Source organism: Rana temporaria, chromosome 13, assembly GCF_905171775.1.
Source record: "Rana temporaria chromosome 13, aRanTem1.1, whole genome shotgun sequence".
In the NCBI taxonomy this organism is placed as follows: domain Eukaryota; kingdom Metazoa; phylum Chordata; class Amphibia; order Anura; family Ranidae; genus Rana; species Rana temporaria.
This window is the reverse complement of record NC_053501.1, coordinates 99,409,688-99,437,199: the sequence shown is the minus strand read 5'-3', so window position 1 is coordinate 99,437,199 and position 27,512 is coordinate 99,409,688. Positions and strand designations below refer to the sequence as shown.

Sequence of the window (27,512 nt, the reverse complement as noted above, 5' to 3'; positions counted from 1 at the left end):
TACATGGTCGGTGATTTCCTGCAAGTAAATTTAATGGGGTCTGGTATGGTCACTGGTTGCTAAGGAAGCAGCGGATGCCAGTACTGCAGCTTCCTTAACAACCTTGACAGAGGAAGAGGGAAGCCATCATATATAATGGCATGAGAAAAACCCTACTGTATATGATGATCAGCTCCTGCGGAATGTGCTGTTCATCTGGTGAGTGGACCAATGTCTGAGAAAAGTTCGGTCAGAACCAGTGTTTGGACCAAACTATAGCTCATTCCTAGTCACTAGATATGGTACATGGACCAAGAGAAAATGATCGATCAATAACATATGCCCAACCTGTAGAGATCCAAATGCAATATTCCCAACGCACAATATTCCTGAAAATGGCTGTTTAGTAATGCCGTAATGACTACAGGCTGGAAACCATAGACAATCGGTGAAGAAATGTCACCAGCACTCCAAGAATTCCTCAAAAGGGTCCAAAGCCTAATTCACATGGTACACATAGAGCAAAGTTTTGGAACCACGTAGCGGTTCCTTCATCAGGCAAGTGACACTGGCTATGAAGAAGAGGAAGTTCTCGAAACGCGTTAGCCAGCTAATGCCTCCACAGAGGTCATCTCATGTGGTGTGAACAATTACACGGACTCATGTGGAGGACCTGTTAAGAAATGCATTTATTGGCCCGGATTCAGAAAGGAGATACGGCGGCGTATCTCCAGATATGCCGCCGTAATTTAAAAACTGCGCCGTCGTATCCTTACGCCGATTCTCAAAGGCAGATACGCTTAAAAAATAGGCTTCCTCCGCCGACGTAACATGCATACGCCGGCGTATAATTGTGTGCAATTTTACGCTGGCCGCTAGGGGCGCTTCCGTAGATTTCCACGTAGAATATGCAAATGACCTAGATACGCCGATTCAGAAACGTACGTGCGCCCGGCGCATTTTTTTACGTCGTTTAAGTAAGCCTTATATGAGGCGTACGAAATGTTAAGTATGGACGTCGGGCCAGCGTCGAATTTTCCGTCTATTACGTCGTTTGCGCAAGTCGTTCGCGAATAGGGCTGTGCGTAATTTTCGTTCACGTCGAAAGCATTGACTATTGCGGCGTAATTTGGAGCATGCGCACTGGGATACGTTCACGGACGGCGCCGTTCGTTAGAAACGTCAATTACGTGGGGTCACACATAATTTAAATAAAACACGCCCACATCTTCAATATTTGAATTAGGCGGGCTTACGCCGGCCCTTATACGCTACGCCTCCGTAACTTTGGGAGCAGAATCTTTCTGAATACCACACGCGGCTCACAAAGTTACAGCGGCGTAGCGTATAGGAGATACGCTACGCCCGCATAAAGATACACATTTGTATCTGAATCTGGGCCATCATGTCTATGTTTGCAAGTATAATACTTTTTTATTCAAATAAATACCTTTTTGCTTAAGGATAATGTGCTAGGTCCACGCACCTTTGGTTTCTTGTCCAAGTGACACTCCCTTGCCTGATGAAGGGGCCCTGCGTGGCTCAAACATTTCCCTATGTGTACCATGTGAATAAAGCTTTGGACCATTTGAGAACCTTGGTGTTCTGCCCTCACTATATGTGGCTGATATATAATTAGACAGACAGCTAACTCTCCTCCCCTAACAACTCGCTGAGGCAGGCGCAAGGTTCTTTTTTTAAAAAACTTTTATTGCAGGTAAGTTAGAGTAAAAGAAATAACATACAATCAGTATACACAATATACAGTCCTAACACACTAGTCTAACTAGAGAAAGGGATTATAAACATACCGGCGATGTTTCCATTAGGCTGACATTAGAATTGCAGCTGAATAGGTGTGGAGTTCTCTGGAGAAGGTGCATGGATGAAGGAAGATGGCTACTGGGGGCTGTCTCTCAGACCTCATGGTATAGTCCACAACAATTATGGGACGCTATGGTGGCTTTTAGGCAACAATCTCTATCTACCTTCAGTAAATGATTCAGATACTAAGAAACTGCAATTGTAAGAAGTCGGATGTATAATCGGGAGAGGTATTCTCTTATGTAGCTGATGACTGAATAGTATAGCAGGCAGGCCCATCGCTACAAGGCAGGCAAACCAAGCAAATGCTTGGGGCCCCGAGCTGGCCTGGGGCCCCAAGCAGGGCCCTTGCCGCGTTTCCTATATGCTGCAGCCGCCTGACACTCTGTAGAGAGCCTGCAGCACTGCTGCCTCGAGTCGTCACTTCCCATTCTCTGTAGCATGGCCGAGCTCCTCTTCCTTCATCCTGTCAGCAGGGCTGGACTGGGACAGAAATTTGGCCCTGGACTTCATCCAGACTGGCCCATTTTGACAGGTCTCTCCCATGGCGGCCGGACAACTCCCGCACCCCCCCCCCAGCCACCCAGGCTGGTACTGGTACTCTTTTAGGCAGTACCAGTGGGGAAGCTAGACATTATTTCACCCGGGGCAAAGAATCAGTTTGGTGCCCCCCTTATGTGACAAGATTAGACAGAAGTGAGAAACTCCCAGGCCATAGCTGTTGAGTCAGCTGTCTGTCTCCTCCCCCCATGCTCCCCTGTCGTCCCCCCCATGCTCCTCTGGTCCTCCCCCTGCTTCTTTGTTCCCCCCCAGGTGAGCGCTGTGGGGAGGCAGAGACAGAGGAGCGGAGGGGGCGGCAGTCCGCTGTCACTGAAGCCGGCCCACTGAGCCTTCGGCCCACCGGGAAACTCCCTGTAGTCCCAATGGCCAGTCCATCCCTGCCTGTCAGTCCGGACTTCGGCCGGGTACCGCGCAGTACAGGAGATTCAGTTTCCTGTTCCTGGCTGGACTGACAGGAAGTGCACACTGAGTGCTCACTTCCTTTCAGTCCGACCGGGAGCAGGAAACTGAATCTCCTGCCGCGCGGTATGGACCAGGTAGGGTGGCCGGGGGGGGGGTAAAAAGAACATGGGGGGGGCTTTGCGTGCTTGCGGGGGGGCCTCCGAGTCTGTTTTGCTTGGGGCCCCCAAATTCCTTCAAACGGCCCTGATAGCAGGTAAACCTGTGGGTGCAAATGCCCCAAAGTGCAGATCTAGAATTGTAATGTATCTTTCGATTGTTGTGTTCGTATTCTACTTATATAGATTATGGTTGCTGTTAATAATAATGAGTATATCCCTTGTCTCTTCTTGTAGTTGAACTTCCTCTCCTGATCCGGGGTGAACCAGTATTGTCACCACGTGGCAGAAGGCCCGGACCATCCATAAACAACAACTTGAAAGATTTCCCTCCAGGCAAACCCAGTAGAGCCAATATCGGCAATATCTGCAGGAAGACCCGGCCAATCATTTCCTATGGTGCTGAGAACCTTCCCCGTTCAGGGTTCTCTCACCTCAGCAGACAAGGGCACGCCATTAACAACGTGGAGGAGGAATACGCCAGGTGCTGCCGTCAGTCTGAGAAACTGACCTGTGCACTGAAAGCAGTAAGTCTCCATTCTGTTCATCCTTTCATAGTCCGTAAACAGGCAGACATGACTAGTTTCTAGCACCAGTAAAGTAGAATTAAAGTCAAGTATTCAGCAGCAAAAATGTTATATGAATTACTGTCAACCATCTTTGACTGACAATTTTACAGTGCCTTGAAAAAGTATTCATACCCCCTGAAATTTTCCACATTTTGTCATGTTACAACTAGGGTTGTCCCGATACCACTTTTTTAGGACCGAGTACAAGTACCGATACTTTTTTTTTTATGTACTCGCCGATACCGAATACCGATACTTTTTTTTAAATGTGTCCCCAAATGCAGCCATGTCCCCCCACAAATGCAGCCATGTCCCCCCATATGCAGCCATGTCCCCCACATATATGCAGCCATGTCTCCAAACATATGCAGCCATGTCCCCCACATATATGCAGCCATGTCCCCCACATATATGCAGCCATGTCCCCCCACATATATGCAGCCATGTCCCCCCACATATATGCAGCCATGTCCCCCCACATATATGCAGCCATGTCCCCCCACATATATGCAGCCATGTCCCCCCACATATATGCAGCCATGTCCCCCCACATATATGCAGCCATGTCCCCCCACATATATGCAGCCATGTCCCCCATATATGCAGCCATGTCCCCCCACATATATGCAGCCATGTCCCCCCACATATATGCAGCCATGTCCCCCATATATGCAGCCATGTCCCCCCACATATATGCAGCCATGTCCCCCATATATGCAGCCATGTCCCCCATATATGCAGCCATGTCCCCCCACATATATGCAGCCATGTCCCCCCACATATATCCAGCCATGTTCCCCATACCTAATGATGATGCCGCCGCGTTAATCACTGTGCGGCGAACATTACAGGCAGCTTTCGTTTGAATAGCTGTTTTCCCTCAAATACTCCCGCAAATACTCGGTATCGGTCCCGATACTGGTATCGGTATCGGGACAACCCTAGTTACAACCAAAAAACGTAAATGTATTTTATTGAGATTTTATGTGATGGACATAGGCGTGTGCATAGGGTGTGCCAGGTGTGCCAGTCACACCCTATTCACCCTGTGCAGAACAGATCCCCTTACTGACCTGGCCCTCTCTCCTTCTCCCCACAGCACTGCCAGCTTCCCTCCTCTCCCACCGGTTGTTACTGTGGATGTTTTAGGCTGAGTGGGGGAAGGGGCCAGTAAATATGCCATTTACTGGCCCCTCCCCATTTTTTAAATGAACATCGTGAGTGATTGGTAGAGTGTGTTTGAGCTTTGGGGTGCACACCCTAATGCCAAAGGCTGCGCACACCTATGGTGATAGACCAACACAAAGTGGCACATAATTGTGAAGTGGAAGGAAAATTATAAATGGTTTTCAACATATTTTACAAATATGTGAAAAGTGTGGCATGCATTTGTATTCAGCCCCCTTTACTCTGTTACCCCTAGCTAAAAGCTAGTGCCACCATTTGCCTTCAGAAGTCACCTAATTAGTAAATAGAGTCCAGCTGTGTGTAATGTAATCTTAGTGTTAATACAGCTGTTCTGTGAAGCCCTCAGAGGTTAGAGAACCTTAGTGAACAAACATCATCATGAAGGCCAAGGAACACACCAAACAGGTCAGGGATAAAGTTGTGGAGAGGTTTAAAGCAGGGTTAGGTTAATAAAAGTATCCCAAGCGTTGAACATCGCACAGAGCTCTGTTCAATCCATCATCTGAAAATGGAAAGCGTATGGTACAACTGCAAACCCACCAAGACATGGCCGTCCACCTAAACTGACAGGCCGGGGGCAAGGAGAACATTCAGCAGAGAAGCAGCCAAGAGGCCCATGGTAACTCTGGAGGAGGTACAGAGATCCACAGCTCAGAGGGGAGAATTTGTACACAGGAAAACTATAGTTGTGCACTTCACAAATCTGCCCTTTATGGAAGAGTGGCAAAAAAGCCATTGCAGAAAGCCACAAGAAGTCCTGTTTGCAGTTTGTGAGAAACCATGTGGGGGACACAGCAAACACGTGGAAGAAGGTGCTCTGGTCAGATGAGACCAACATTGAACATCTTGGCCTAAAAGCAAAATGCTGTGTGGCAGAAAACTAAACCCTGCACTATCATGCCATCCCCACTGTGAAACATGGTGGAGGCAGCATCATGTGGTGGGGATGCTTTTCTTCAACAGGGACAGGGAAGCTGGTCAGAGTTGATGTGAAGATGGATGAAGCCAAAAACAGGGCAATCTTAGAAGAAAACCATATTTAGGTTGATTCAGTAAGAGTTAGGTCGGCTTATCAGTAGATAAGTCGACCTAACTCAGAATCTACGCCGACTTATGTTTAAGTGTATGCTCAAACAGAGATACGCTTAAACATATCTAAGATACGACGGCTTGTGCCGTCCTATCTTAGATTGCAATATTTTGGATGGCCGCTAGGTGGCGCTTCCAATACAGTCGGCGTAGAATATGTAAATGAGGAGATACGCCGATTCACGAACGTACGCCAGGCCGACGCAGTACTTTTACGCCGTTTACGTAAGAGATAGGCCACGTAAAGTTAGAGCTAGGCCCTATTGGAATAGTAATGTCAAGTATGGCCGCCGTTCCCGCGTCGAAATTCGAATTTTTTACGTCGTTTGCGCAAGTCGTCTCTGAATCGTGATTTACGTAGTTTACGTCTACATCAAAATCAATAGGCCCGTGCGGCGTACTTAGCCGCAATGCACACTGGGAAATGTAGGCGCCCGGCGCATGCACAGTAAAAAAAAACTTACAAACGCCATTAACATAAAACACGCCCCCCTCAAACACATTTGAATTAGGCGCCCTTACGCCCGCCGATTCAGGCTACGCCGACCTACCTTAGCAGGCAAGTACATTGTGAATCATGTACTTGCCTCGCTAACTTACGGCGGCGTAGCTTAAATTCCTTAAGCTACGCCGCCGCAAAGTTACACCAACGTACCTGAATCTAGCCAATAGAGTCTGCAAAAGACTTGAGGATGGGGTGGAGGTTCACCTTCCAGCAGGACAACGACCCTAAACATACAGCCAGAGCTACAATGGAATGGTTTAGATCAAAGAATATTCATGTGTTAGAATAGCCCAGTCACAGTCCAGACCTAAATCCAATTGACAATCTGTGGCAAGACTTGAAAATTGCTCTTCAGACGCTCTCCATCCAATCTGACAGAGCTTGAGATATCTTGCAGAGCAGAATGGGCAAAAATGTCCCTCTCTAGATGTGCAAAGCTGGTAGAGACATCGCCAAAAAGACTTGCAGCTGTAATTGCAGCGAAAGGAGGTTCTACAAAGTGACTCATTTTCCTTCCACTTCACAATTCTGTGCCACTTTGTGTTGGTCTATCACAGTGATGGCGAACCTTGACACCCCAGATGTTTTGGAACTACATTTCCCATGATGCTTATGCACTCTGCAGTGTAGTTGAGCATCATGGGAACTGTAGTTCTAAAACATCTGGGGTGCCAAGGTTCACCATCACTGGTCTATATCACATAAAATCCCAATAAAATACATTTACGTTTTTGGTTGTAACATGACAATGTGGAAACTTTTCAAGGGGTATGAATACTTTTTCAAGGCACTTTAACAGTCTGGCAAACCTAATCATGTGACCTAAAGGGAAAACTTGCATTATGGGAGAATTTTATCTTGGTTTACCTATATGAAGGGTGACATGTTGAGGGAGGTGGTAGTGTCCAAACCAAATTGGTGAAATTTACATTTCTGCACACTTGTCCAGCAGTTACAGATATGAATACCAAGATCTGATTCAGGTAAATGTATAGCATACAATATTTCACCTTTACCATCTGCAGCCAGCAGATGGCAGTTCAGATTAGCAGTTGCTTTCTCAAGCTGTGCTATACAATAACCTGAAGATCAGATTACAGACAGCAAAATTAGTCCCATTAACCACTTAAGGACCGGACCAATATGCTGCTAAATGACCCAAGGGGTTTTTACAATTCGGCACTGCGTCGCTTTAACAGACAATTGCGCGGTCGTGCGACGTTGTTTTCCAAACAAAATTGGCGTCCTTTTTCCCCCACAAATAGAGCTTTCTTTTGGTAGTATTTGATCACCTCTGCAGTTTTTATTTTTTGCGCTATAAACAAAAATAGAGCGTCAATTTTTAAAAAAATGCAATATTTTTTACTTTTTGCTATAATAAATATCCCCCAAAAACATATATACAATTTTTTTCCCCTCAGTTTAGGCCGATACATATTCTTCTACCTATTTTTGGTAAAAAAAAAATCGCAATAAGCGTTTATCGATTGGTTTGCGCAAAATGTATAGCGTTTACAAAATAGGGGATAGTTTTATTATTATTATTATTTTTACTACTAATGGTGGCGGTCAGCGATTTTTTTTGTGACTGCGACATTATGGCGGACACTTCGGACAATTTTGACACATTTTTGGGACCATTGTCATTTTCACAGCAAAAAATGCATTTAAATTGCATTGTTTATTGTGAAAATGACAGTTGCAGTTTGGGAGTTAACCACAGGGGGCGCTGTAGGAGTTAGGGTTCACCTAGTGTGTGTTTACAACTGAAGGGGGGTGTGGCTGTAGGTCTGACGTCATTGATCGAATCTCCCTATAAAAGGGATCACTCGATCGATGCAGCTGCCACAGTGAAGCACGGGGAAGCCGTGTTTACATGCGGCTCTCCCCGTTCTTCAGCTCCGGGGACCGATCGCGAGGGGGCGGCTAGAAACGAATAGCCGCGCCCTCGTCCCGGATCGCTCCCCGCAGGAATCCGACCGCCGCATTTAGCGGGGGGGGGGGTCCCGATTGGACCCCCGACCCACGTCTAGGCAGGGACGTACATGTACGCCAATGTGCCTGTCTGTGCCATTCTGCCGACGTAAATGTACATGCGGCGGTCCGGAAGTGGTTAAGAAGGCACAATGCTCCTGGTCTCCGAGGAGAAACGGAACCATCTGACCTATAAAGGCTCGTACACACGATCAGTCCATCCGATGAAAACGGTCTGAAGGACGGTTGTCATAGGTTAACCGATGAAGCTGACTGATCCGTCACGCCTACACACCATAGGTTAAATAACCGATCGTGTCAGAACGCGGTGACGTAAAACACAACGACGTGCTGAAAAAAACTAAGTTCAATGCTTCCAAGCATGCGTCGACTTGATTCTGAGCATGCGCAGGTTTTTAACCGATGGTTTTGCATACTAACGATCGGTTTTGACCTATCGGTTTTGAATCCATCAGTTAAATTTCAAAGCAATTTTTTTTTTTTAACCGAAGGTTAAATAACCTATGGGGCCCACACACGATCGGTTTTGACCGATGAAAGCGGTCTGTGTGTGTACGCGGCCTAACAGTCCCTACACTTCTGTGAAGCTTTTTACAAGATTTTGGGGTCTGTCTTTGGGATTTTGTGTTCATTCAGTTAAAAGTGCAATTGTAAGGTTGGGTACTAATGTAACCTGGCTCTCATTCAGCATTCCAGTTTATCAAGTGTTCAGTAGGGTTGGGGTTAGGGCTCAGTAAGTTATTCAAGTTCCTCTACACCAGGGTAGTCAAACTCAGTTTCACTGCGGGCTGCATTCGCAGTATGGTTGCCCTCAAAGGGCCTGTTGAATGCAGGGTTCAGGAGTATGCAGAGTTAAGGATTGTGCTACGTACAGAATGCAGAGTTAAGGATTGTGCTATATACAGAATGCAGAGTTAAGGATTGTGCTATATACAGAATGCAGAGTTAAGGATTGTGCTATATACAGAATGCAGAGTTAAGGATTGTGCTATATACAGAATGCAGAGTTAAGGATTGTGCTATATACAGAATGCAGAGTTCAGGATTGTGCTACATACAGAGTGCAGTTCCAGGGGTACCCTATGCACAAGGTGCAGGGTTTAGGGCTGTGCTACGTCCAGGGTGCAGGGTTTAGGGCTGTGCTACGTCCAGGGTGCAGGGTTTAGGGCTGTGCTACATCCAGGGTGCAGGGTTTAGGGCTGTGCTACGTCCAGGGTGCAGGGTTTAGGGCTGTGCTACGTCCAGGGTGCAGGGTTTAGGGCTGTGCTACGTCCAGGGTGCAGGGTTTAGGGCTGTGCTACGTCCAGGGTGCAGGGTTCAGGGCTGTGCTACGTCCAGGGTGCAGGGTTCAGGGCTGTGCTACGTCCAGGGTGCAGGGTTCAGGGCTGTGCTACGTCCAGGGTGCAGGGTTCAGGGCTGTGCTACGTCCAGGGTGCAGGGTTCAGGGCTGTGCTACGTCCAGGGTGCAGGGTTCAGGGCTGTGCTACGTCCAGGGTGCAGGGTTCAGGGCTGTGCTACATCCAGGGTTTAGGGCTGTGCTACGTCCAGGGTGCATGGTTAAGGGCAGTGCTACGTCCAGGGGGCAGGGTTTAGGGCTGTGCTACGTCCAGGGTGCAGGGTTTAGGAGTATGCTGTAGTGTACAACCCCAATTCCCCCCCCCCATCCCAAAGCTTCCCCACATGTCCCCTATCTGGCCTGGCTGTAGTACTTCGCTGTGTAGGCGGTTCTGTCTCGCCTTGCAGGTACATCAATCCCTCGCTCAGATTCCGGAGATTTGTCCCCGCCATGAGTGCATACTGGGATCTTTTAGTTCTGGGAGCTGCTGAGAGCAAAGCTGTCCCTTGTAAACACTTTAGCGTTACAAGTGACAAGGACCGTGAATGGAGAGTGAGCTGGCTGACCAGAGGTGGCGGAATAGAGGTCTGCAATGTTGAGGCTGCAAAACTTGGTGTGAGAGTCACATGACAAGACCTGGCGGGCTGGATTCGGCCCATGGGCCTCGTGTTTGACATATGTGCTCTACGTGAAGCTCTTCAAGCCATGTCTTTATGACACTGGTTTTGTGCACCAGGGGAAGCAGCCATGTTGTAATAGAAAAGGGCATTCACCAAACTTCTATCACACGGTAGGAGCCACACAGTTCTAAAATGTCTTTGCGTGCTTTAACTGTACCCTTCACTGGAAAGATAAAGACATAGGTCCAGATTCACGTAGGAGAGCGTATCTTTAGTTGGGCGTAGCATATCCTATTTACGCTACGCCGCCGCAACTTAGACAGGCAAGTGCAGTATTCACAAAGCACTTGCTCCGTAAGTTGTGGCGGCGTAGCGTAAATCGGCCGGCGTAAGCCCGCGTAATTCAAATGTGGAAGTGGTGGGTGTGTTTTATTAAAATGAGCCGTGACCCCACGTAAATGTCGCACTGATCGTACGGCGCATGCGTGCGCATGCTTAGTATCACGTCGAATTTACGCCCTAAGATACGCCAGGCCCAATGCCTGTGACGTGAACGTAACCTACGCACAGCCCCATTCAAGTACGACTTACGTAAAAAGATATGCTTGCGGACGTCCATACTTTGCATTGGCTGCGCCTCATATAGCAGGGGTAACTTTATGCCGGACGTAAGCTTAACGTAAACGTCGGGCGCAAGTACGTTCGTGAATCGGCGTATCTACCTAATATACATATTGGACGCATAAATATACGGAAGCGCCCCTTGCGGCCAGCGTAAATATGCACCCAAGATACGACGGCGCTCGTATCTTGGCCAAATCTATGCGGAACTGATTCTAAGAATCAGGTGCATAGATATGACCGCTCGCATTCGGACTTAGGGCGGCGTACGTGGAGATACGCCGTCGTAAGTCCTTTGAGAATCTGGCCCATAATCTCAATAAATTGGCTATATAGTTGTAGGTGTGATGGTCAGCTGTCCATAAATGGCCATACAGTGGAAAATTTGGTTTAAGAGTAACTTGGTTTGAGAGCGTTTTGATTTGCGAGCAACTTTTTTTTATTTTTTTATTATGACTTGGTATGCAAATGTCTAAATTCAAGCTAAATAGGCCTGCAGTACCCCACTTGGCCTGAGGGATGGGGGCGCAGAAGCCGAGCAGAGCCAAACATTGGCCTGCAGTACCTAATTTGGCCTGAGGTACGGGGCGCAGGAAACAAGCCGTTTTAATCGGTCTCTGGCGCCCCACCCACCTCTGGCCGCATTCGGTATTGCATCCCATTGAAGTCAATGCGGAAACAAATTATTTTAGTTTCCATTGACTTCAATGGGAAAACTCGCTTTGATATGCGAGTACTTTGGATTACGAGGATTCTCCTGGAACGGAATATGCTCGTAATCCGAGGTTCAACTGTATGTGGTATTTGTAAAATGTTTGATTTCTATTAAAAAAATAAAAATGTAAAGATAAGTTTATGAATTCTCAAAAGAATACGTACTAAACTTGACCAGCTGTAGTTGTTGCGGTAATGTAATCATCTGCTCTATTCTAGTGGGAAAATGCCCTTGACGATTTCTGCACAGATGAATTTTCAGTAAAGACCCGTCACTTCCACTGCTGCAAGAAGACTGGTGTAGAAAGGGAGACCTGCTTCACCGACGAGGCCCCAAACCCCAACTACAGCAGCTCTGCGCCCTCGCTGGAGATCGGCAGTGCAGACCTCCAATCTGTGCCCATGCCACGCAGCCTGAGACCTTGCTCTCCTAGCTCACCCACGTGCCTAAATAACCCAGAAAGCAAATTCAGGATTTCAGACCTGGCCTTCCCACCCGGAGAACCCAAAGCCAGCAACATCCAGAACCTGTGCAAGCTAAGGAAATATCGCCCTCTGTACTCCGACACCGAAATGCCCAAAAGTGGCTTCGGGCACTACGTACGGCGGGCTAAAGCCATCAACAACATGGAGAATGCACTCAGAAAGTGCTGCAAATCTGAAGATGTGACCTGTGCGCATACCGGGGTCAGTGACGCAACCACGTATAGTGTTTTTTCTTTTTTTCTTTTAAATGTGTTACGCCCATAATGGGGGAAAAATAAAAAATATGGCTGCAGAAAAAGCACGGATCTAGCACACAGGTGATCGGCTCCACTTCCAGGGCACCTTCCTCACCCATCAGACAAATTCAGCCAATGCACGAGGGGGGAGAGAGGGGGAGGTGAGAAAGAAGGAGGGGTAATAGAGAGATCCGATGACGCCGACATTAGTATTGATCACAGGCAAATTAGGCGGCCGCGAGGCCCCTGTGAGTACGAGGCCTTTGGCGACCGCCTAATTTGCCCAATTAGAGAGCCGTCTCTGTGTTCATATACCAAAAAACAAGTTGAGAACGAGTAATGTCACATATGAGGAATGTGAAAACATATTGGCCCGGATTCAGATACAATGAAGTATCTATCCGCGGGCGTAACGTATCTCAGATACGTTAGGCCGCCGTAAATTAGGGCGCAAGTTCCGTATTCAGAAAGAACTTGCGCCCTATGTTACGGCGGCGTAACGTATGTTGTCCGGCGTAAGCCCGCCTAATTCGAATGTGGATGATGTGGGCGTGTTTTATTTAAATTTAGTGTGACCCTGCGTATTTGACGTTTTTTTTTGAACGGCGCATGCGGCGTTCGTGAAAGAATCCCAGTGCGCATGCTCGAAATTACGCCGCAAATCGTCATTGCTTTAGACGTGAACGTAACCTACGTACAGCCCTATTCGTAAACGACTTACGCAAACAACGTAAAATTTTCAAAATGCGGGAACGACGTCCATACTTAACATAGGATACCCCTCATATAGCAGGGGTAACTTTACGCCGGAAAAAGCCTAACGCAAACGACGTAACAAAATGCGACGTACGTTTCTAAATCGGCGTATCTACCTAATTTACATATTCCTTGTGTAAATATACGGAAGCGCCACCTAGCGGCCAGCGTAAATATGCAGCCTAAGATACGACGGTGTAAGACACTTACGGCGGTCGGATCTTAGGGAAATCTATGCGTAACTGATTCTATGAATCAGGCGCATAGATACGACGCCGCAACTCAGAGTTACGACGGCGTATACGGAGATACGCCGTTGTAACTGCTCTCTGAATCCGGGCCACTGATCTCAGTATTTGGATGCACAGTGGCAGGTGGGGTCATTAAATGCCCCCTGTGTAATGCCCCATACACACGATCCGGAAATCATACGAAGAATTCCGCTTTGGAATTGATCGTACGCTATTCAGATCGTTAGTACAGAGCTTTCAAGAGCCAATCAGTAGAGTTCATCCGATATTATTCTATCGGACATGCATGGAATTTTTTTTCGTACAATGCCAGATTGTAAGATTTTTCGTTTAATCAGTACAGCTGTCGTTCGAAAATGCAATACAAATGCATTACAACACATGACATCACTTACGAATTTTTATTCTGACGTACGAGACTTTTCGTAACTTTAGTAAACTCATCAGATTCGACATGAGATTAGCATGCAAAAAAAAAAAAAAGGCGACCATTCGTCCGATAATCAGATCGTGTGTACCGGGCATTAGACCAATTTTTGGGCCTCCCGGTCAATTTGTGGGTAAAAAAGGACGCCAATTTTGTTTGGGAGTCATGCCGCACGACCGCGCAATTGTCAGTTAAAGCGACGCAGTGCCGAATCGCAAAAACTGGCCGGGTTCTTTACCTGCATTTTGGTCCGGGTCTTAAAGCGGTGGTTCACCCTCCTTCACATCATTATACCATTACATTCGGCATCGTAGCGCGAGCTACGGTATGCCGGTCTTAAATTTTTAATCCCCGTACTCACTGTGCTATCGATCATTGAAGAATCCGACTCCCGCGGGGAATGGGCGTGCCTATGGAGAGGGAGGATGATTGACGGCCGGCTCTGGCACGTCACGCTCCCCGAAGACAGCCGGAGTAGGTCTCGGCTCTTCACGGCGCCTGCGCACAGGCTATGCGCAGGCGCCGTGAATAGCCAAGCCTATTTCGGCTATTTCCGGAGAAGCGTGACGTGCCAGGGCCGGCCGTCAATCACCTTCTCTCACCATAGGAACGCCCATTCCCCGGAATCTTCAATGAGCCATAGCACAGTGAGTACGGGGATAAAAAATGTAAGACCGGCATACCGTAGCTCGCGCTACGATGCCGAATGTAATGGTCTAATAAAAAAAAACATTTTTTTTTTTTTAACAGGGTGAACCCCCGCTTTAAGTGGTTAAAATCAAAAATTGCATCTTAATATCACCCATCTGCTCCCCCTGGGCACCAGTGTGAGCGAATCCTTTAAAAAACATGATTAACATAAATTTTTCATATAACCACCTACTGTGTGCTCCCAAGATGCCAGGCTATAAAGATTGCATTGCGTGGAACAGCGAAAACACATAGAAAAGCTAAGCCTTATCTTCAAGGTAGGACAGGACACTAGAGGACACGCCATTTTGGATACCGTCCAAATAGGCCTTTGGTTTGGGAATTTTCAGCAGTTGAACATCAGGTACAATGCACACCCAGTTCTTTCCTGAACGAGCCTAAGCCAATAAGAAGCAGCACATTTTATATCTAAAAACATTGATTCCTGGAGCTCTAGGGCTCTTATGAAAACCTTAAAGTGGAGGTTCACCCAAAAACTCTATTTTTAACATTAGATTGAGGCTCATTTTGTGAAGGGGAATCGGGTGTTTTTTTTTTAATCGAAGCTGTACTTACCGTTTTAGAGAGCGATCTTCTCCGCCGCTTCCAGGTATGGTCTTCGGGACTGGGCGTTCCTATTTGATTGACAGGCTTCCGACGGTCGCATACAGCGCGTCACGATTTTCCGAAAGTAGCCGAACGTCGGTGCGCAGGCGCCGTATAGAGCCGCACCGACGTTCCGCTTCTTTCGGCTACTCGTGACGCGTTGTATGCGACCGTCGGAAGCCTGTCAATCAAATAGGAATGCCCAGTCCCGAAGACCATACCCGGAAGCGGCGGAGAAGATCGCTCTCTAAAACGGTAAGTACTGCTTCGAATTAAAAAAACAAAAACAAACGATTCCCCTTGCCAAAATGAGCCTCAATCTAATGTTAAATTGTTTTTCGGGTGAACTCCCAATTTAAGCCTCATACACACGATCGGACTTCCATCTGACTTTTCCGTGGAATTTGGTCCAAAGGGGCGTTGGCCGTGAACTTGTTCTGCATGCACACGGCAGAACATTTTCAGCCAACTTTCACCAAACCACGTGGTTTTTCAGCCCTTTACCGCCACCCTTTGGGCAACTCCTGCTATTGTTGTCTGATGTTTAGCATTGGTTCTGAGCATGCGTGTTTGTACTTTGGACTTTAGTCCGATGGACTTGTGCGTACACACGATAGGATGATCCGACGAAACACGTTTGTTGTCGAAAAGTTTTAGAGCATGCACATCGAACATTTGTCCGTTGAAAAACTGAAAACAATGGGCTGAGCATACAGACGGTCGGATTGTCCGATGAAACACATCTTTTGGACCTTTGTTGTCAAAGTCCGATCGTGAGTATGGGCCTTTAAACCACCACATGACATTTACCAGCTTCTCGGGAACTTAGGTGTCCAATGATTATAACAAATATGGTGGACCTTCGTGCCCTGTGTGTTTTATATCCTCTTTTTTGTCTTTTTTTTGTCATATAGTGGCAGCAGACTCTGTCCAAGTTTTGCGAAAAAGAGCTGGAAGTGAAGACCAAGCATCACGATTGTTGTAAGAAGAACGACCAAGAAAGTATGTTCCGCTGTTTTGCCAGTGAGGCCCCATTCCCAGAATATGACAAAGAGGTGGAAAGCCTGAACCTCAGCAATATCACAGACGGCATCCTGGAGAAGATCTGCTCAGAGTGCAAGCTCCTCACTAAACAGTACGTACTGTTCAGTATATTATGTCTCTAAACCACCGGTAATGCCAACGCCTCTTCCAGGGACAGTCCTAGTCCCCAATCGGTGGCGTCACTAGGGTTGGTGTCACCCGGTGCGGTAAAACATGGTGTCCCCCCCTCTGTCTAGGCTGCCCAACACCAAGCAGGCAGCGCACGGGTGCACCCCAAACCAGCCCCTGTAAATGATAGTATAGGGCAGTATAGTGGCAGGTTAGGGTAGTATAGAGTGGTATAGTGGCAGGTTGGTGTAGTGGGGTGGTATAGGACAGGTTAAGGTGGTATAGGGCATGTTGGGGTGATATAGGGTAGTTTGGGGTGGTATAGGGCAAGTTAGGGTTGCATAGGGCAGGTTGGGGTGGTATAGGGAAAGTTAGGGTGGTACAGGGCAGGTTGGGGTGGTATAGTGCAAGTTAGGGTGGCATAGGGCAATTTGGGATGGCATGGGAAAGGTTGGGGTGGTACAGGGCAAGTTAGGGTGGCATTGGGCAGGTTGGGGTGGTATAGGGCAAGTTATGGTGGCATAGGGCAGATTGGGTTGGTACAGGGCAAGTTAGGGTGGCACAGGGCAAGTTGGGGTGGCATGGGAAAGTTTGGGGTGGCACAGGGCAGGCTGTGGTGGCACAGGGCAGGCTGGAGTGGTACAGGGGTGTTTTGGGGGGTTCAGGGCAGGCTGGGGTGGTATAGGGCTGTTTAGGGTGGTAAAGGGCAGGCTGGGGTGGTACAGGGCAGGCTGGGTGATACAGGGCAGGCTGGGGTGGCACAGGGCAGGCTGGGGTGGTACAGGGCAGGCTGGGATTGCACAGGGCAGGCTGGGCATGTCAGCTAAAAAAAAAAAAAAAAAAGTGTCACCCCTCTAGCGGGTGTCACCAATATGTATATGTTGTAAGATGATATTTGAAAGATTTGTATGGTTGGTTTCCAACACAGACAGTCCTGCACCAGTCCTTAATAATTAAAACATGAAAACAAGAAAAAGAAACTGAGTAGGTGTTAAGACCGCGTCAGTGGTATAGGACTTTATGGTGTGTCGTGTCTGGGATAGGTGAGCTAATGATTCAAAGTATAGCGTTGTATAGAAAAATATCACAATTTATTTAAAATACATAAAACAAATAAGCGTACAAATGAATAAAATCAATGGTTGCCCTGTTAGACGAGATGCAATTGATAGTTAGATGAATAAGATGCTAGTCGCCGACATGTTTCGCAAGGAGCGTCTTCTGGGCGCCGCAATCATCTATAAAGCATTCTCATCTAATAATCTATATATATAAAACTCAACGTGTGTGTGTGCATGTATGTATGTATGTATGTTCCAGCATCACGTCCAAACGGCTAAAGATATTAACATGAAACTTGGCACACAGGTTACTTATATGTCAGCAACAAACATAGGATAGGTGGTTTAACCCTTACCCACCCCCATTTGCCATGGTCGGGGTTTTCCTTTAAAGTCCCATTCAACTCTATGGGAAATACATGTTACTTCATAACTTCCAAACGGCTGTACATATTTCGATAACACTTGGTCACATGTTACTTATATGTCCACTTAAACTATAGGATAGTTAATTTATCCCTTAACTACCCCCATTTGTGAGGGTCGGGGTTTTTGTTTAAAGTCCCATGCAAATCAATGGGAAATGTATGTTCCCACATAACTTCTGTACGCCTGGAGATATTTCAATAATACCTGCTACACATATTACTTATATGCCAAATAAAAATATGACAGTTAAATTAACCCTTACCTACACCCTTATATAAAAGATGGGTTTATTTATATTACTATGATTTTCCTCCCCAAAAGGTTAAGATAGGAAGACCGGGAAACGCCGGGTATTCAGCTAGTATGTAAATAAAGATAAATTAGTCACATATAATATTTCACGGGCAAAAAGTGTACAATTCAATAGTTGATTCTTATATTGATACAGAAACAGTTAATAAATATAAATACATGCTCACCAGCAACTGTAGAGTAGCACACCCCGTCAGCAAAGACATATGAGGTGCAGCATAGGGGAGATGGATATGATCACAGGGTGGAAGCTTGCCTAAGCTACAACTTAAACCCCCTGCGGGAGTCAGATCCGCAGGGTTTTGAGTGAAATCGTTCCCCTGGTTAGTTAGCTTCGTTGTCGTACCTTTTACTTTTTGAAACTAACCAGGGGAACGATTTCACTCAAAACCCTGCGGATCTGACTCCCGCAGGGGGTTTAAGTTGTAGCTTAGGCAAGCTTCCACCCTGTGATCATATCCATCTCCCCTATGCTGCACCTCATATGTCTTTGCTGACGGGGTGTGCTACTCTACAGTTGCTGGTGAGCATGTATTTATATTTATTAACTGTTTCTGTATCAATATAAGAATCAACTATTGAATTGTACACTTTTTGCCCGTGAAATATTATATGTGACTAATTTATCTTTATTTACATATTATTAGATGAGAATGCTTTATAGATGATTGCGGCGCCCAGAAGACGCTCCTTGCGAAACATGTCGGCGACTAGCATCTTATTCATCTAACTATCAATTGCATCTCGTCTAACAGGGCAACCATTGATTTTATTCATTTGTACGCTTATTTGTTTTATGTATTTTAAATAAATTGTGATATTTTTCTATACAATGCTATACTTTGAATCATTAGCTCACCTATCCCAGACACGACACACCATAAAGTCCTATACAACTGACGCGGTCTTAACACCTACTCAGTTTCTTTTTCTTGTTTTCATGTTGTAAGATGATGTTTTTGTGTAGGTTGAAATACCTTCCTGTTTCAACCTTTCTCTAGCAGTCAATGATTGTATTTTGATAAATTTTTGAAAAACTCTCCTGACGAAGCGACGTCTGTCGCGAAACTAGTTGAGAATCCTGCTCGTGACCCCTACCTTCACCGTGATTTTCCCATTCCAGGGGTTTATCACTTTCGGTGACCTGTGTGGTCATTACAATACTTTGTAATTTTATTGTCCATGTTTTGTTGTTTTTTATCTTGTTTGATACCATGCTAATAAATTTATAAACTTTTATTCTATCTACTCTGTGCGAGTTCACCTACTCAACTTTGTACCGCAATAGTCCTACTGCCCCCTTTTTTCTTTGGTCTCTAAGCTAGTGCATTGTTGGTTCACTTACCTTTTCTTTCGATTTCCCTTCTAAATGTTTTTTTTCTTTGTCTGGATTTCTCACTTCCTGTTCCTCCTCAGTAAGCTTTCTCCCATCATCTGAACCGTTCTGGCTGGGGGTTAGTCAGCGTGATCGCCCCCTTCCTTGGGGCTACATCCCTGCGTGGAGATGCTGTGTGCACAGCTTCTCCCCGCAGGGATGTAGTCTCAAGGGAGGGGGCGAGCACGCTGACCCCATTTAAAATAACATATTAGGCGAACTGACCGTCTTCTGACCTTAAATACGCGGTTTGCTTTTGTGACCGATGTGATTTAGAAGGGATATTTTTATTTTTTGACTATTCTCTGGCTCCAAAGCAGCTGGGAATGTTATGGCAGCTAACGTGTTCCAGGCGCTCACAACTCCCCCTTCATTAGGGCTAAGAAGCATAGCAACATACAATATTATACACAAAGGAGTTACGACGGCGTATCTCCAGATACGCCGTCGTAACTCCGAATGCGGGCCGTCGCAACTCGGCGCCTGATTCATAGAATCAGATGCGCCTCACAGTTGCCTAGATACGAGCGGCGCAAGTCTCCTACGCCGTTGTATCTTAGGGTGCATATTTATGCTGGCCACTAGGTGGCGGTTCCGTAGATTTCCGTGTAGAATATGCAAATGAGCTAGATACGCCGATTCACGAACGTACGTGCGCCCGGCGTATCAAGATACGTCGTTTACGTAAGACATACGCCGGCGTAAAGTTACCCCTCATAAAGCAGGGGTAAGTCATGTTAGGTATGGACGTCGGAAACGTACGAACAGGATCGTATTTTACGTCGTTTGCGTAAGTCGTCCGTGAATGGGGCTGGGCGAAGGTTACATTCACGTTGACTAAGCATTGAGCGGGCGCAATTTACTTTGAAAATTCGACATGATACTGAGCATGCGCCGTTCGTAAAAAGCGTAATTTACGTGGGGTCATGATTAGTTTACATAAAACACGCCCACCTCTTCCTCATTTGATTTAGGCGCGCTTACGCCGGCACATTTACGCTACGCCGCCGAAACTTAGGACGCAAGTGCTTTGTGAATACTGCAATTGCCTCTCTAAGTTGCGGCGGCGTAGCATAAATACGATACGCTACGCCCGCTTAAAGTTATGCCGCTCTATGTGAATCTGGGCCTAAATATCAAATAATAATGGTTTATATGACACAACCGCTCTTGGCAGTCACAATTATGGTTTATGCTGCCACCTTGTGGGGTAAACAACATATTGCAGAGTTAGTTTGATTTGCAGCTACTCAAAATCAATATCCATTTGTAACCACGTATAACCAAACTATGCATTTTATTATAAACTGTATACTGTGTATTTATTGCACAGATTTATTTACATTTTTCTTTGCTTAGTCACTGAAGCTGTTTATTTCCTGGAGACTAGTATGCTTTCACCATGGGTCATCATCCATTCACAAAGAATGTTATGTTTTTTTCTTCTCTTTACATTTATGCTGATCAGCTTTGGTATAATGATAAAACACACCAAATGCTCAGTGCTTGGCATTAGATGGAAGTCAAAACTGGACAAAGCAGGATATGATTTAACCACTTGCTTACTGGGCACCTATACCCCCCTCCTGCCCAGGTGAAATTTCAGCTTCCGGCACTGCGACGCTTTAACTCACAATTGCGCAGTCGTGCGACGTGGCTCCCAAATAAAATGTACGTCCTTTTTTCCCCACAAATAGAGCTTTCTTTTGGTGGTATTTGATCACCTCTGCGGTTTTTATTTTTTTGCGCTATAAACAAAAAAAGAGCGACAATTTTGAAAAAAAAAAACAATTTTTTACTTGTTGCTACAATAAATACCCCAAATTTTTTTTAAAAAAAAATCTTTTTCTCAGTCTAGGCTGATACATATTCTTTTACACATTTTTGGTAAAAAAAAAAAATCGCAATAAGCGACTGGTTTGCGCAAAAGTCATAGCGCCTACAAAATAGGGGACAGAATTATTATTATTATTTTTTATTATTTTTTGTTTTACTAGTAATGGCAGCGATCTGCGTTTTTTATTGGGACTGCGACATTATGGCGGACACATCGGACACTTTTGACACATTTTTGGCACCATTCACATTTATACTGCGATCAGTACTATAAATATGCACTAATTACTGTATAAATGTGACTGGCAGGGAAGGCGTTAACACTAGGGGGTGAGGAAGGGGTTAAATGTGTACCCTGCATAGTGTTTCTAACTGTGGGGAAAGGAGACTGACTGGGGGAGGTGACCGATCTGTGTCCCTATGTACAAGAGACACAGCATCGGTCTCCTCTCTCCCTGACAGGACGTGGATCTGTGTGTTTACACACACAGATCCACGTCCTTGTCTGTGTAACCGCTAATCGCGGGTGCCTGGCGGACATCGCGGCCCCCAGGCACGCGCATCGGCATCTCAGTGATGCAGCGGGCATGCGCGCGCCCCCCAGTGGCTGGAGGCCGTATATAGACGGCTTCCCAGAGATTGGCAACCACACTGCGGCCGTATATAGTCGTACGGCCAGCAGCAAGTAGTTAATGTCAATGGGGCACAGTGGGTTGGGGGCTCGTCCGGGATCTTACAGATGGGATAAACATGTAGATTTAAAGGTGCACGCAAGAGTATTTCTCTACCCTACATGCTGGATTTTCCATAGGAATATATGGGAACTGTAAACCAGTAATAACAATAGCTCAGCTAACAAATATACGTGAAAAGTCATGCCAAGTCTAGGACAACTACAGGGGATCAGACCCTGCTCCAGTCCACCTAAAATAGAAACGTCCGTTTGGGTTGGAGGTGTCCTACAACAAAGAAAATGGAAGTAAACCATAGCCAATCAGTAATACTCATTCATAGGTGTAGGTGCAGAAATCTGATTGGCTACGGCACATTTTATGCAGTTTGTACTTTTCATTATTTTGCCGCGTACACAAGATCGGACATTCCGACATCAAAACCGTGGATTTTTTTTCCGACGGATGTTGGCTCAAACTTGTGTTGCATACACACGGTCACACAAATGTCGTCAGAAATTCCGAACGTCAAGAACGCGGTCACGTACAACACTACGACGAGCCGAGAAAAATGAAGTTCAATGATTCATACCGTGTTTCCCCGAATAGAAGACCTATCGCGATTATTGGGGAGGGCTGCAATATAAGCCCTACCCCGAAAATAAGCCCTAGTAAAGTAAATTAAAAACCTGTGGTCTGTTTTGTAGGACGATCGTATTGTATGGAGTGCAGTGTGTCTCCCCTTGTGACTGTATTATAAAATACTTTATTAGCAGCCACTGCTGACCCGCCAGAGGTTTTCTTCTTTCCTCTTTGCTGACATCTGCAGCCCCTCCCTCTTCAGTGCACGGAGCGGACTGACGTCACCGGGGATCTCGTGTCTTCCCCCTTCTTTTCTCCTCCCAGCTGACGTCTGTGGGCCCCTTCCTCTTCAGTGCACGGAGCGGGCTGACGTCACCGGGGATCTCGTGTCTTCCCCCTTCTCCTCCCAGCTGACGTCTGTGGCCCCTCCCTCTTCAGTGCACGGAGCAGGCTGATGTCACCGGGGATCTCGTGTCTTCCCCCTTCTTTTCTCCTCCCAGCTGACGTCTGTGGCCCCTTCCTCTTCAGTGCACGGAGCGGGCTGACGTCACCGGGGATCTCGTGTCTTCCCCCTTCTCTTCTCCTCCCATCTGACGTCTGTGGCCCCTCCCTCTTCAGTGCACGGAGCGGGCTGACGTCACCGGGGATCTCGTGTCTTCCCCCTTCTCTTCTCCTCCCAGCTGACGTCTGTGGCCCCTCCCTCAGTGCACGGAGGGGGCTGACATCAGCAGGGATCTCAGCACGGAGAAGAGCAGATGAAGTTTGCGACCAGGGGAGCTGTAAAAAAGGTATTCTCCATGAGACAATGGGAGACACACTGCACACAGGGGACACAGGAACCTTAAAAAAAAATGTTTATTGTTTTATTCCAGGATTTTTAGAACATACTGTAGAGAGGGGTAAATGACACAGCACAAGCATTGTGCTTTAAAGGAACAGGATTTTTTTTATGGTTACAACTACTTTAAGATTGTCATTGTACATACCGTAAATAAGCCCTACCCCGAAAATAAGCCCTAGTGTGTTTTTTGTAGACACAATTAATATAAGACCCGGTCTTATTTTCGGGGAAACACGGTAGCATGCATCAAATTGATTCCGAGCATGCGTAGGATTTTTGTGCATCGGAATTGGCTACAGACGATCGGAATTTCCGACAAGAACTTTTGTTGTCGGAAAAATTGAGAACCAGCTCTCAAACATTTGTTGTCGGAAATTCCGACAGCAAATGTCTGATTTTCCGACGACAAGCTCACATCGAACATTTGTTGTCGGAATTTCCGACCGTGTTGAACATTATTTTGCCTTAATAAATGGGTCCAAATATTTTTTTTAACTGTCCTTGTTTTCCCTTATTCCAGGAAACAGTTGCCCCTTCTGGTGTCAGGTCTGAAAGATTCCTGCTGTATCCTTCCCCAGGACAAGAGACTGACATGTGCACAAGAGCAGGTGAGGATACAGCTCCGTATAGGGGGAAATGGATCAATAGCGTTTGGTGACTGTTGAATTATTAGGAGTGCGCCCTCTGTGACCAAGAGCTATTGTGGTAGATTTACTAAAGGCAAATAAACTGTGCACTTGCAAATGCAATCGCTCCAGAGCTTGGTAAATAAGGGGAAGCTCTGCTGATGTCCATCCAATCATGTGCTGCTTTTTTTTTTCTTACATGTGACTGGGTATTCTCCGTAGAGTCAAGCGTCACTTCATTTACCAGGCTTTGGAGCAACTGCACTTGTCTATTTGCCACTAAACACACCGGACCCAACAAATTATTGCGTTTTCCAGCATTTTTTGCTGCATTTAAATTTTTTGGCTGTACCTGATACGCACAACAAACATAGCGTGCCTGGGCCAGATTCTCGTATAACTGCGGCGGCGTAACGTATCTCCTTTACGTTACACCGCCGCAAGTTTTACGGACAAGTGCTTGATTTACAAAGCACTTGCCTGTAAACTTGTAGGGGGTGTGAATCATTTAAATTAGGCGCGTTCCCGCGCCGTTCATACTGCGCATGCTCCGTCTCGAATTTTCCCGCCGTACATTGCGCGAAATTACGTCGCAAGTACGTCATTGGTTTCGACGTTAACGTAAATGGCGTCCAGCGCCATTCACGGACGACTTACGCAAACGACGTAAAATTTTCAAATTGCGACGCGGGAACGACGGCCATACTTAACATTGAGTACGCCACCTAGGGGGCATGTTTATCTTTACGCCGCGTAACTCTTACGGAAACGACGTAAAATCACTATGACGAGCAATCGTACGTTCGTGAATCGGCGTAACTAGTCATTTGCATATTCTACGCTGACCGCAATGGAAGTGCCACCTAGCGGTCAGCGTAGATATTGCACCCTAAGATACAACGGCGTTGGCCGTCGTATCTAAGGCATGTTTAAGTGTATCTCAGTTTGAGAATACACTTAAACATACGACGGCCTTAGATTCTGACTTACGTCGGAGTATCTGCTGATACGCCGGCGTAATTCTATGTGAATCTGGCCCCCTGTGTTGAAGGGGATTTACAACATGTATGTCAGACACAGAAAAATCCTGCCGCCTTCTAATTCAGGAATGTCCGTTTTTATTTTTTATGACTAATTTCAGTTTATAATGGGGCCTGTAGGCAGGTGCAGTGTATTTTCTCCACTGTAGGTGGCGCTTGACCGCAGCGGCATTGCAGTTGGAGAGGAAGTCAAGGGAAACATGGTTCCTCTATGGTTTCCTGGGTCAATGGTGAAGCTATTTGATTGGATATAGCTGCTCCCTGTGATTCTGGCAGCCATTTTTGATCAGACAGAGCCTTATTAAGGCCCTGGCTCCCAGGCTTGGCGTACTTTTTACACATGGGTAGTGCAAGGACAGGTCACCTGTCTGACGGGGACATCTGTTAGCGTCAGGGAGAGGTTCCAGATGAGTAGAGGAAGGATAGGGACCAGTGGCGGCTGGTGCTCAACATTTTTGGGGGGCGCAAACAAACAAAAAAACAAAACAAAAAAACAATTGAAGCCATACTGTGCCCATCAAATGCAGCCACTGTGCCCATCAATTGTCGCCACTGTGCCATGCCATTAATTTTCGCCACTGTGCCATGCCTTCAAATGCAGCCACTGTTCCATGCAGCGCAGCCACTGTGCCATCATTTATCACCACTGTGCCCATCAATTGTCACCACTGTGCCATGCCATCAAACGCAGCCACTGTGCCATCAATTGTCGCCACTGTGCCATGCCAAACGCAGCCACTGTGCCATCAATTGTCACCACTGTGCCCATCAATTGTCACCACTGTGCCATCAAACGCAGCCACTGTGCCATGCCATCAGTTGTTACCACTGTGCCCACATCAATTGTTACCACTGTGCCCACATCAATTGTTACCACTGTGCCCACATCAATTGTTACCACTGTGCAAACATCAATTGTCACCACTGTGCAAACATCAATTGTCACCACGGTGCCCTTTAATTGTTGCCACTGTTCCCTTTAATTGTTGCCACTGTGCCCTTTAATTGTTGCCACGGTGCCCATTCATTTGTCCCCATTGTCCCCACTGTGTCCTTCGTCGCTGCTGTGCGCCTCCCCCCCCCCCCAAACACCTTTACTGGAGTCAGCCATCCACGTCCTCGACCCTCGCCTCGATGTCTTCTCCCGCCCTCGATGACGCTTCCGCCAACCAGGTTACCGGTAGCCAGAACCGGCCAACCTGATTGGCTGAGACGCCTGTAAGTCTTATCCAAGGAACGCACAACATGTGCGTTCCGAGGATAAGCTTCCGGGGACCCGAGGGCTGTACTCGGAAAGCCTATTAGAGCCGCTGGCTCTGATAGGCACTTTCGTACAGCCAACCAGCTGCCGTTATTCAGATGGTCGGCGCCTCATGTCCGGCCATCTGAATAGACCAGCGCAGCGGTGACAATAACATAGATTCGTGCAATGCATGAATCTATGTTATTAGACTCAGTGGCGGTGAGAGCCAGAGGGGGCGGCGCTCCAGCGCCCTCTATGGACGAACCGCCACTATTCTTCCTGGAATTTGGGTAAGGACAGGCCAGGCCACATTCCTCAAGTCAAATGCTGTTGGCACAAATCCGATACCTGCTCTGCTGCACTATGCTGTTGCCTAGTTAGTGTACCCGGTCGGGTGCATTCCAGCTGGGCTTGTTTGTTGCTGAACTTTACCACTCATTCAAGTTCTGTTCTTTGTAACTGGAGTCTTGAGTGTTTACTATTGTTGCACCACACTGCGGGTACACTAATGCACCTTGACCACAAGCCAAGTGTTGACTTTAATGCCTGAGTGCGACAGGAGGTGCCGGTTAGCGTGGCATGTTTTTTTAAATCTGCAACTGCCAAGACAGTGGACACTACACGTGAACAGCCTCTTCTGGCTGTTTATCCTTTTGGATGGCCGGCAAGGAGGCAGTAAAGCCCATGGCCAAGCTGTCCGTTTTTACTTCCCCTGTGCTGCCAACATGAAAGAGGCCTAACCTTTGTGAAGAGTGTTTTTTTTTTGTTTGTTTTTTACAGTATCATACTTGGGTGGATAGAGCATCGGTTCAAAGCTGCATCTGTTCCCTGGCGCCTCTAAACTGAGAACCGAGTGATCAAACACCACCGATCGCTCGGTTCTAACAGCTCCATGAGCAGAGAGCTAGTTACTGTCAGTCACAGCTCTCTGCTCTGCCCCCCTCCTCGCTCACTGGAGCTCTGGGCTGTGGAGGGGCAGGGATGGCCTGGCCGGCTCAGGCTCTCAGAGGCTGGCTGAGTCGGGTGTCGGTCCAAGAATCTGGCAGATCCCGGCTCTGTGACGTCAGCGCAATGAGGCCTGCTCTCTGCTGAAAACAGGTCACAGGAGAAGTACAGCCCAACAAGCTCAGGCTGGACTCCTGCTTCACTTAAGCCCCGGACCATTTTGTTGCTAAATGACCAGGCCACTTTTTTTGCGATTCGGCACTGCGTCGCTTTAACGGACAATTGCACGTTCGTGCGACGTGGCTCCCAAACAAAATTGACGTCCTTTTTTCCCCACAAATAGGGCTTTCTTTTGGTGGTATTTGATTACCTCACGGAGATCGCGGCGG

At 46.9% G+C, this 27,512-nt stretch overlaps 1 protein-coding gene and 1 long non-coding RNA gene across 2 annotated transcripts in view; one reads left to right on the top strand and one right to left on the bottom strand.

The window, feature by feature from the left end:
* Nucleotides 1-27,512, bottom strand: part of LOC120921049 — a 209,468-nt gene that overhangs the window by 115,334 nt on the left and 66,622 nt on the right. The window lies entirely within an intron of this gene.
* Nucleotides 1-27,512, top strand: part of LOC120921047 (extracellular matrix protein 1-like) — a 54,747-nt gene that overhangs the window by 23,284 nt on the left and 3,951 nt on the right. The window contains exons 3-6 of the mRNA XM_040333661.1: nt 3,159-3,448; nt 11,778-12,245; nt 15,925-16,145; nt 23,790-23,877. Of these exons, the coding sequence (XP_040189595.1) occupies nt 3,159-3,448; nt 11,778-12,245; nt 15,925-16,145; nt 23,790-23,877 (1,067 nt within the window). The remainder of the gene's footprint in view (nt 1-3,158; nt 3,449-11,777; nt 12,246-15,924; nt 16,146-23,789; nt 23,878-27,512) is intronic.